The sequence below is a fragment of the Bison bison genome, unplaced genomic scaffold (genome assembly GCF_000754665.1).
Source record: "Bison bison bison isolate TAMUID 2011002044 unplaced genomic scaffold, Bison_UMD1.0 scf7180017864183, whole genome shotgun sequence".
NCBI lineage: Eukaryota > Metazoa > Chordata > Mammalia > Artiodactyla > Bovidae > Bison > Bison bison.
Window position 1 is genome coordinate 3585549 of NW_011494755.1, and position 11878 is coordinate 3597426.

The 11878-nt window shown below is 48.5% G+C and overlaps 1 protein-coding gene across 1 annotated transcript in view; it reads left to right on the forward strand.

Annotated features, from left to right (window-relative positions):
- ZNF462 (zinc finger protein 462) overlaps positions 1-11878 on the forward strand; it is a 152888-nt gene that overhangs the window by 52263 nt on the left and 88747 nt on the right. Inside the window, 3 exon segments of the mRNA XM_010843617.1 lie at positions 5154-5403; positions 6580-9625; positions 9627-11877. Of these exon segments, the coding sequence (XP_010841919.1) occupies positions 5181-5403; positions 6580-9625; positions 9627-11877 (5520 nt within the window). The 5' untranslated portion in view covers positions 5154-5180.

The window sequence follows — 11878 nt, forward strand, 5'->3', positions numbered from 1 at the left end:
TCAAATCCTGAAAGATGATGCTGTGAAAGTGCTGCACTCAGTATGCCAGCAAATTTGGAAAACTCAACAATGGCCACAGGACTGGAAAAGGTCAGTTTTTATTCCAATTCCAAAGAAAGGCAATACCAAAGAATGCTCAAACTACCGCACAATTGCACTCATCTCACACGCTAGTAAAGTAATGCTCAAAATTCTCCAAGCCAGGCTTCAGCAATACGTGAATCGTGAACTTCCAGATGTTCAAGCTGGTTTTAGAAAAGGCAAAGGAACCAGAGATCAAATTGCGAACATCTGCTGGATCATGGAAAAAGCAAGAGAGTTCCAGAAAAACATCTATTTCTGCTTTATTGACTATGCCAAAGCCTTTGACTGTGTGGATCACAATAAACTGTGGAAAATTCTGAAAGAGATGGGAATACCAGGCCACCTGACCTGCCTCTTGAGAAACCTATATGCAGGTCAGGAAGCAACAGTTAGAACTGGACATGGAACAACAGACTGGTTCCAAATAGGAAAAGAAGTACGTCAAGGCTGTATATTGTCACCCTGCTTATTTAACTTATATGCAGAGTACATCATGAGAAAAGCTGGGCTGGAAGAAGCACAAGCTGGAATCAAGATTGCTGGAAGAAATATCAATAACCTCAGATATGCAGATGACACCACCCTTATGGCAGAAAGTGAAGAGGAACTAAAGAGCCTCTTGATGAAAGTGAAAGAGGAGAGTGAAAAAGTTGGCTTAAAGCTCAGTATTCAGAAAACTAAGATCATGGCATCTGGTCCCATCACTTCACAGGAAATAGATGGGGAAACAGTGGAAACAGTGTCAGACTTTATTTTTGGGGGCTCGAAAATCACTGCAGATGGTGACTGCAGCCATGAAATTAAAAGACACTTACTCCTTGGAAGGAAAGTTATGACCAACCTAGATAGCATATTCAAAAGCAGAGACATTACTTTGCCAACAAAGGTCCATCTAGTCAAGGCTATGGTTTTTCCAGTGGTCATGTATGGATATGAGAGTTGGACTGCAAAGAAAGCTGAGCTCTGAAGAATAGATGCTTTTGAACTGTGGTGTTAGAGAAGACTCTTGAGAGTCCCTTGGACTGCAAGGAGATCTAACCAGTCCATTCTAAAGGAGATCAGTCCTGGGTGTTCTTTGGAAGGAATGATGCTAAAGCTGAAACTCCAGTACTTTGGCCACCTCATGTGAAGAGTTGACTCATTGGAAAAGACTCTGATGCTGGGAGAGATTGGGGGCAGGAGGAGAAGGGGACGACAGAGGATGAGATGGCTGGATGGCATCACCGACTCAATGGATGTGAGTTTGAGTGAACTCCGGGAGTTGGTGATGGACAGGGAGGCCTGGCGTGCTGCAATTCATGGGTCGCAAAGAGTTGGACACGACTGAGCGACTGAACTGACTGACTGAACTGAGAGGTTTCACATTAGGAGGACTAATCACATTAGGTGTTAGCTTATTTGGGAACAAACCCATATTCATCTGCCTGCCAATCATCATGGATGGTGTTGAGAGTCTAGTCTTCCGATGCCTGTTTGACCTTGAATGGTCTGGAGATATTGCACTGGGAGTAGGAGATGGGGGTGGGGGGTGCTTGTTTGATTCATAGATTCATCTCATGACCTTTTGAAATAGCATTTCTTTCTAGTTAGTTCAGAAGCTTTCTCTTCTGCTTTTGATTTTGCTGATTTGGTCAGTGGGAAAAAAAAATATTGCTAATAATCTCATTATTGCAGCTATATTTTTAAATAAAGTAAGTAGATAGGAGATCAAGGCTGTTAACTTTAAACCATCATTTGGTAGCTATCAGTGTCTGGTTTAGCCTTTTAGGGTTGCTGTTCTTTCTCGGTTGATGAAACAGTCAAATATGCAAGAGTGTATTTCTCATCTTTGTTCCCATCTTTGTTGTTGGTTTCTCAGAGGATTACCATCTGCTGCAAAAACATCCTTGGGTTGATGAATGGGTCATCCTCAGGTCCGGCTTTCTTTGTCTCTCTCCTCCCCTCTTCTGTCTCCTCCTCCTCTCACTTCTTGCCCATGTGTCCATCCTCAGTCTCATAAACACATCAAGTCTCTGTGTCTTTGATTGTTGAGGCCATGCTGGCAATTTCTGTTTTCTTCTTCTGTCAACGTCTCCAGGAGCAATGTGTGCACAAAGACAAAATGCCTTTCAGAGGAGGCTACATCCTCATTTCAGGACATCAGATTGAAGGCCGTTCAGCTGTACCTGACGCTGGTTCTCTCAGCAGCCTGGAGATTAACCTCTTCTAAGGCTCTGCGCTATTTTTGAGGTAGAGTCTGCAACAACATTAAAGCTAGAACCCATTAGGAAATCACTTTCATCATCTCTTCTTTTTCCAAATCAGGGCCTTTTTTTTTTTTCCTGATCTCCTAACCCTTTAATCTCCTTCGTAGCAGAACAAGAAGGCTGTTGATTTGTGTTTGTATCCAGTGAAGTCTGAATCCTTGATAACAGCTTTGGAAGACACCAAGATATTAGAGACCCATGTGGAGAGATGAATTTCATCTCGGGGTGGATGACTTAATGCCAAAGGTGTCCTGCTTTCCTTGGGCAGAACTGTCATTTTTTGGGTGGATGTAGTGAGAAGGAGGTTCAAACTTTCCAAAAGACAGACAGCAGAAAGCCTTCTGTTACATTATTTCTAAAGGCTTGAAGTTTTGAAGGGAAGAGATTTTGTTTTCCTCTCGGCTACACAATGGAGCTTTCAGAGAACCTCTTTTAAAAGGAATAGCTACAGCCTTTGTGTTGAAGGGTGTGCCTGTTGGCAGGGTCTGCTGATGCAGACAGACTGGCTGGTGATTAACAAAGGTCATTAGACTTTGGAATCCGGCAAGCAGAGTCGGATGGTATGTCTTCTGTGTGTGGAAGGACGACTCCCAAGAAGCCAAGGCATTCTGGAGGTTCCCCCCCTCCAGCACACCCCCAAAGGCTGCTGGAGAACAGGGTCATGTCCAGGAACGTCCTACAGTAACCAGGGCTGTGCTAGGATGAACGTACCAGCCCATCAATCATGGGATAAAAGAACCTTCGGGAGATCCTTGGTGAATGACATGTGAGGAGGAGAAAGGTGCTGCTTTTTCGGGAAGGAGTGAAAACAGTTCCTTCTTTGTTGAGAGGAGGAGGGCAGAGGAGGGGCCCAGACTGCTCCTCTCCTGTTTCCTCTGCCTGTCAGCCTGGCAGCATCCATCCCAGAGAAGCCATGTTGTGCTCGGAGGGGAAGCTCTGAGCTAAAATGGCCGCTCCTAAAGCTCAGAGGACTAGGGCAGCTTAGTGAGACTTAGAGCTTCAGTGACGCAGGAGCTCCTATCTCTTGAAAGTGTGATAAACACATTCAGCAGAGCTGTGGCTTGTTTGGCTGAGATGAAAGGACTAAGCTGGGGGGATGGGGAACGCACCCTGGATGATCCGCCTTTTTGCTGTGAAGTGTTCTAAATGCAGGAGTCGTCTGCACTATGGAAAAATTTGTTTTCAGGTCTAATGGGCTGTGCGAAAAGGAGAAGTGGGGTGGGGCGTCCGTGTCGGCTGTAATTTGATCCAGAGCTGATAGCAACCTCTTCCACACAATTTGGGTTGGTGCTGAGACAGAAAAAAGCTGGTGTGGCCCGGAACATGGAGGCTGAGTTAGCTGAAAAGAAGTCTGGTGCACAGTTCAGGGTTTATTGAAAAAGGAGAAACTGCTGGGTGAAAGGAGAGAAGGTAAATAAGTGCCTCTCGCCCTACGAGCGCAGGCTGTCCAGAGCTGGACTTGCCAGGAGTTATTTTCACAGGCTATCAGCAGGAGCATTCTTTCAGAGAAAATCCTCCTGTCATAGCTCCTTTCACTACATTGACAGATTCCTCGACTTTATTCCCCTTGCAGAAATAATTGATCTTTTACAATAAAAGTATAGGAAGGTGCTAAATACGATCAACGTAGTGAAAGGTTTGGCTGTGGCTTTTGTGCTTGGACATCTGGTTCTAGATTACAGTGGCTTCGTAGAGTCTGCCATGAGCTCAGTGAAGTAACTCCGTCATTAGGATAATAACTGGGTATCTCGATTCAGGATATACATGAAGATAGGAAGGGCATGCCTTCTAATACATTTTTAACTTCTTAATGATGAGTCTCTCCATTGAGTTTATGGGAAGCTATGTGTATCTTTCAGTCACACAGTAAATAGCAGGGCAGAGGTGGCCAGGGCAAGTTTTGCCTTATTCGAAATCAGCTTCCCAGCTTTTTATGCCCAAGTACGCACTTCACATTCATAAAGGGGAAAAGTGGAAAAAGAGAAGGCCCTGCCTTAGAAGCCCTTCTTCCAAACCACATGTGTTTCTGTTGCCTTAGTGTGAATCGAGGTACCAAGGTGCAACTTGAAACTAGAAACTGGATTGTCATCTAGAGTTGGTTGTTTGAGAATCTCATGAGAAATATTTTATGACCTAATTAGATTGGAGAAGCTGTTAGGTTATAATTGGTAGGTAGTAAAAAGCAAATAACCATTTAGCTCATGAAAAAAAAAAATACACTGTGTTAGAAAGGGAAGGAAGGAGGAGGTGTATCTTAATATCAGTTAAGACAGTAGAAGAATGAAACGTACAGTAAAAGCTTTTTCCACTGCTACTCTGAGGCTCCACACTGTTTCACATTTGGTGATAACACAATGATGTTCTTGTATTAAAACAGCTAATGAAGATTGAAGTTCACTCTTTCTTCTATATGGGCAGTCTCTTTACTTCTGAGAAGATTCCGGTTCAAAAAGAAAATAGGTCTCAGCCAGAATCAAAGTCAGTATAAACTTACCAAGAAATCCAAAATCAGTCAAGACATTCAAAAACTACAAAAACTTTTGCAGTATTAAGGGTTTTCTTGACAAATGGCATTTGAAGATATATCAAGCTAGAAAAAGTTTATCTTTTTTTTTTCCTCCTTTCTTTGAAGTTATGATGTCAAGGACACCATTCCTATTATGTCCGATTTCCTTTCTTTGACCACTGTTCCATCTGGAAAAGTCCAGTGAGAGAAACTGGCTGATACTGGAATTCTTCCGTTAGTGGACTCGTAGCCCCACCAGCTTGGGGGTATGCAATGAGTGCAGGCCTGAAGATGTTTTGTTCTGCCTTCTGCCCCAGGTTCCTAATGTGAGAGAGTAGACCCAGATGATGGAGGTGCTTCAGTGTGATGGCTGTGACTTCAGAGCCCCGTCTTATGAAGATCTCAAGGCGCACATCCAGGATGTCCACACGGCATTTCTGCAGCCGACAGACGTTGCTGAAGACAACGCGAATGAGTCACGATCTGGGTCCATGAATGCCAGTAACCAGACAGAGGTGGAGTTTTCATCTATAAAGGATGAATTTGCGATTGCAGAGGACTTAACAGGTAAATCTGTCCTAGGATCGACGCGTCTGGTGTATTTCACTACCCTCATCTATTTTGAGCCTATAGCTGTGGTTCTTTTTTTAAAATTTTTTGACAGGAAAGTAGGATTTACTGGTGGGCATGAGTAAGAAGGCGATAGCACCAAGACTCTCATGAGTGCAGAGCCTACCATTTGTCCAGAGGGCCACGATAAGGGGTGTATTTGACCGCACAGCCATCTGGGATGAGCCACTTTTCTGCACCATTATTTCCAATTTGTCTGCAGGAAACTTAGTAAATCCCCACTTCCTGGAGGAGTGGCTCTTCTAGTGGCCTGGGAACTTGAACTTGGCCTTGTGGAGGGCCTCAATCACATACTCTTTGTTCTACAACTTGGTATGGATGGATATTATGACTTGGCCAACGTGAACCCTGGCCACTATGTCCTGGGGCTTTCTAAAGTCCCAGCACATACCCTGTCTGGAGCTTGGATTGGGGTTGGCATGCCAGTCAGGAATGTCCCCTGGAGGGGACTGTCTTCAGGTTCCTTAGAGCAACCTGTACAGGCAAAGGCTGTGTACCCTACTGAGGCAGCTGTAGCTATGGTTCTTGACATGCACAGCTCCTACAGAGTTTCTTGCTCCTTGTGAGCCATTTTTCTTTTTTATTTGGCTGCACCATGCAACTTGAGGGATCTTGATTCCCTGCCCGGAGACTGAACCCAGGCCATGGCAGGGAAAGTACCAAGTCCTAAGCCCTGGAATCCCCCTTTGTGAGCCATGTTTGTGATTTGGGCATCATGTTTCTCTTGTTGAGTAGCCCAGGCAATAGTCCTTTCAGCTTCCTTATGTCTCTTTGCTTCCTTTCAATTTGGAGCATAAGGTAGTATCTTGGAAAGTTCTAGAATGAATATCGCAGTTTGTGAAACTTGCACAGCTCTGTGCGCATAGATAGCGATGAGGGGGGTCTTGCCCCTGAAGCCGAGCACTCTCTTCCATCCACGAGCGGCAACACGTGTATGTTCATTAACACTTTGTTACTACTCTTCAGGGCCTCATCTTGAAATGTTAGGCCTTTTGAATGTGATGTTTATTAATGAAGAATAATTGAAAAGCAAACTGGATTTGCATGATTGAGTTTCTTGATTTGCTTTTGCTTTGCTCTTCTCTTCCCACTTACCTTATGCTTTCTCTTTAGGTCAAAATGCAGCCGCATTGGGGACTGGAAGTTACTATGGCCATAGTCCAGGATATTACAGTCAGCATATTGCCCCTAATCCCAAACCAACAAACAAGTTTTTTCAATGCAAGTTTTGTGTACGCTACTTCAGGTCAAAAAACCTCCTCATTGAACACACTAGGAAGGTCCACGGAGCTCAAGCTGAAGGGAGTTCAGCCGGACCCCCTGTTCCAGGATCCTTAAATTATAATATCATGATGCATGAGGGATTTGGAAAGGTCTTCTCTTGCCAGTTTTGCACATACAAGTCACCAAGGAGGGCAAGAATAATTAAGCATCAGAAGATGTATCACAAAAACAATTTGAAGGAGACCACTGCTCCCCCCCCTGCCCCTGCTCCAATGCCAGACCCAGTGGTCCCACCCATGTCCCTGCAGGACCCCTGCAAGGAACTGCCAGCAGAGGTTGTGGAGCGCAGCATCTTAGAATCCATGGTCAAGCCACTGACCAAGTCTCGAGGCAACTTTTGCTGTGAGTGGTGCAGCTATCAGACCCCCCGCCGAGAACGCTGGTGTGACCACATGATGAAGAAGCACCGCAGCATGGTCAAGATCCTGTCCAGTCTCAGGCAGCAGCAAGAAGGGACAAATGTGCCTGAGGCACAGAACAAGAACGACCTCAGCCCCACTTCTAACTCCACCTATCTGTCCATGAATGCTGCCAGCCGGGAGTTACCCAACACTAACGTCTCCAACTTCAGGGGCTCCATTGGCAACTCCATCATGAGACCCAATTCTTCTTCCACTTCCAAGTTTTCGCCCATGTCTTACCCTCAGATGAAGCCGAAGTCACCTCACAATTCTGGCCTCGTTAACTTGGCGGAGAGATCCCGTTACGGAATGCCCGACATGACCAATTCTGCTGACCTGGACACTAACAGCATGCTGAATGACTCTAGTTCTGATGAAGAGTTAAATGAAATAGACAGTGAAAATGGCTTAAATGCTATGGATCACCAGACAGTAGGCATGTCTGCAGAGCAGCTGATGGGCTCAGAGGGCAACAAATTATTGGAGACCAAGGGGATCCCGTTTAGAAGATTCATGAATAGGTTCCAGTGCCCCTTTTGTCCTTTCCTCACCATGCATCGACGTAGTATTTCCCGTCACATAGAAAACATCCACTTATCTGGAAAGACAGCCGTCTACAAATGTGATGAATGTCCATTTACTTGCAAGAGCTCGTTAAAACTTGGGGCTCACAAACAGTGTCACACGGGTACCACATCAGATTGGGATGCTGTGAATTCCCAGAGTGAAGGCATTTCCTCCTCACTGAATGAAGGTGTCGTGTCATATGAGAGCTCAAGCATCAATGGCAGAAAGTCGGGGGTCCTATTGGATCCCTTGCAGCAGCAACAGCCACCCCCGCCGCCGCCACCGCCACCACCACCACCTCCGTCACAGCCACAACCACCACAGCTACAGTCGCCCCATCAGGTGCCACCCCAGCCCCAGCTGCCCCCACCGCCTCCCCCGCCACCTGCGCAAGCCCCACCCCTGCACCCCTACAAGTGCACCATGTGTAATTACTCCACCACGACTCTGAAAGGGCTGCGAGTTCATCAGCAGCACAAACACTCTTTCTGCGACAACTTGCCAAAATTCGAGGGGCAGACCTCAAGCCTGCCATTGGACAGTGAGACAGACAGCCACCCCTCTTCCAGCAACACTGTGAAGAAAAGTCAGACCTCAATTCTTGGGTTGTCCTCCAAGAACAATTTTGTCGCCAAGGCCTCTAGGAAGCTCGCTAACGACTTTCCGCTCGACTTATCGCCCGTGAAGAAGAGGACCAGGATTGACGAGATAGCAAGCAACCTGCAGAGCAAAATAAACCAAACAAAACAGCAAGAAGATGCGGTGATCAACGTGGAAGATGACGAGGAGGAAGAGGAGGACAATGAAGTGGAGATTGAGGTGGAGCTGGACAGGGAGGAAGAGCCGCCGGAGCCCGTCCTGGAGGTGCCCACGCCCTTCTCTGCCCAGCAGATCTGGGCGAGAGATGCCCCTGAGCCCCCGAAGGAGCCCAACTTCAGAACTGTTGCCCATGATTACAATGCCACCAACGGGGCTGAAATAGAGCTCACCCTTTCTGAAGATGAAGAGGATTATTATGGCTCCTCCACCAACATGAAAGATCACCAGGTTTCCAATACTACTCTGCTCAACACCCAGACTCCTATCTACGCAAGTGAGCACAATAATGAAAATACCGACTTTAGTGACTCGGGAAGGCTTTATTATTGCAAACACTGTGACTTTAACAACAAATCTGCCCGGAGTGTCAGCACCCACTACCAGCGCATGCACCCGTACATTAAGTTCAGCTTCAGGTACATCTTGGACCCCAACGATCACAGTGCAGTGTACCGGTGCCTGGAATGCTACATCGATTACACCAACTTTGAAGACCTGCAGCAGCATTACGGCGAACACCACCCAGAAGCCATGAATGTCCTCAACTTTGACCACTCAGACCTGATTTACCGGTGTCGGTTTTGTTCCTACACAAGCCCGAACGTCCGAAGCCTGATGCCACATTACCAAAGAATGCATCCCACCGTGAAGATTAACAATGCCATGATATTTTCGAGCTACGTGGTGGAGCAGCAGGAGGGGCTAGGCACAGAATCCCAGACGCTGCGAGAGATCCTGAATTCGGCTCCGAAGAACATGGCCACGTCCACTCCCGTGGCCCGTGGTGGCGGTATGCCAGCTCCGTACCCCAAAAACACTCCTTCCAAGACCTTTCCTCCAGAATGTGAAAATCAGAAGGACCCCTCGGTCAACACCGTTGTCGTGTACGACTGTGACGTTTGCTCCTTCGCGAGCCCCAACATGCACTCTGTGTTGGTTCATTATCAGAAGAAACACCCAGAAGAAAAGGCTTCCTACTTTAGGATCCAGAAAACCATGCGAATGGTGTCTGTGGACAGGGGCTCCGCCCTTTCTCAGTTATCATTTGAGGTGGGTGCTCCAATGTCTCCCAAAATGTCCACCATGGGTTCCCCCCCCCCCACAACCCCCGCCACCAGACCTCAGTACTGAGCTTTACTACTGCAAACACTGTTCCTACAGCAATCGGTCAGTTGTGGGAGTCCTTGTCCACTACCAGAAAAGACACCCAGAAATAAAGGTTACTGCCAAATATATCAGACAGGCTCCTCCCACAGCTGCAATGATGAGAGGGCCGGAGGGGCCCCATGGCTCCCCCCGCCCCCCTGCCCCTATGCAACAGCTCAACCGGAGCAGCTCCGAGAGAGATGGCCCTCCCGTGGAGAATGAGATGTTTTTTTGCCAGCACTGTGATTATGGGAACCGGACGGTCAAAGGGGTCCTCATTCATTATCAGAAGAAGCACCGAGACTTCAAGGCCAATGCGGATGTGATCCGGCAGCACACAGCCACCATCCGAAGCCTCTGCGACCGCAACCAGAAGAAGCCTGCCAGCTGCATGCTGGTCTCCCCCTCGGGTGTGGAGCGGGACAAAACAAAATTGCGAGCGCTCAAGTGTAGGCAGTGCTCGTACACCTCCCCCTACTTTTATGCCCTGAGGAAGCATATCAAGAAAGACCACCCTGCCCTGAAGGCCACAGTCACGTCCATCATGCGATGGGCATTTCTAGATGGCTTGATAGAAGCTGGCTACCACTGCGAGTGGTGCATCTATTCCCACACAGAGCCAAGTGGTTTGCTCCTGCATTACCAAAGGAGGCACCCCGAGCATTACGTGGATTATACCTACATGGCCACCAAACTCTGGGCGGGGCCAGACCCGTCCCCTCCCTCTCTCACTATGCCAGCTGAAGCCAAAACATACAGATGCAGAGACTGTGTTTTCGAAGCCCTCTCCATCTGGGACATCACCAATCATTACCAAGCATTCCACCCATGGGCCATGAACGGAGACGAGTCGGTGCTGCTGGATATCATCAAGGAGAAAGATGCCGTGGAGAATCCCATGTCTTCCTCTGAAGACCTGGTGGGCACTGTGAGTTGTGAAAACAGTATGCCTGGCCCGCTTGCCGAGCAGGAAGGCGAATGCCCTGAGGATGCCAGGCTTTCCCCTGAGAAGACCATCCAGCTTGCCTCAGTTAACCCCGCCATCTCCTCCACCCCATACCAGTGTACAGTGTGCCAGTCTGAATATAACAACCTGCACGGCCTTCTAACCCACTATGGGAAGAAGCACCCAGGCATGAAGGTGAAGGCTGCCGACTTTGCCCAGGACATCGATATCAACCCCGGCGCTGTCTACAAATGCAGGCACTGCCCTTATATCAACACCCGCATCCACGGGGTCCTGACCCACTACCAGAAGCGACATCCGTCCATCAAGGTGACCGCAGAGGACTTCGTGCACGACGTGGAGCAGTCCACCGACATAGCCCAGAACGACGTAGAGGAGACGAGCAGGATCTTCAAGCAAGGGTACGGCGCCTACCGCTGCAAACTGTGTCCCTACACACACGGCACTTTGGAGAAACTCAAAATCCACTATGAGAAGTACCACAACCAGCCGGAATTCGATGTCTTTTCCCAGTCGCCCCCGAAGCTGCCCATGTCCCTCGAGCCCGAGATAACCACTGAAGTGAGCCCCTCCCAGGTCTCGGTGACGGAGGACGAGGTGGGAGAGGAGCCTGTGTCCACGTCTCACTTCGCTACCTCGCACCTCGTGTCCCACACTGTGTTCCGGTGCCAGCTGTGCAAGTACTTCTGCTCCACGCGGAAGGGCATCGCCCGGCACTACCGCATCAAGCACAACAACGTGCGCGCCCAGCCCGAGGGCAAGAACAACCTCTTCAAGTGTGCCCTGTGTGCCTACACGAACCCCATCCGCAAAGGGCTGGCTGCCCACTACCAGAAGCGCCACGACATCGACGCCTACTACACCCATTGCCTGGCGGCCTCCAGAACCATCAGCGACAAGCCCAACAAGGTGATCATCCCGTCGCCGCCCAAGGATGACTCCCCGCCACTCAGCGAAGAGCTGCGGCGCGCCGTGGAGAAGAAGAAGTGCTCCCTGTGCGCCTTCCAGTCCTTCAGCAAGAAGGGCATCGTGTCCCATTACATGAAGCGCCACCCGGGGGTCTTTCCCAAGAAGCAGCACGCCAGCAAGCTAGGGGGCTACTTCACCGCGGTCTACGCTGACGAGCACGAGAAGCCGGTACTGATGGAAGATTCGGAAGAGAGAGGTGGCTTCGAGAAAGCCGAGGTGGAGGGAAACGAAGGGCAGGACATCGAGTGGCTCCCGTTCC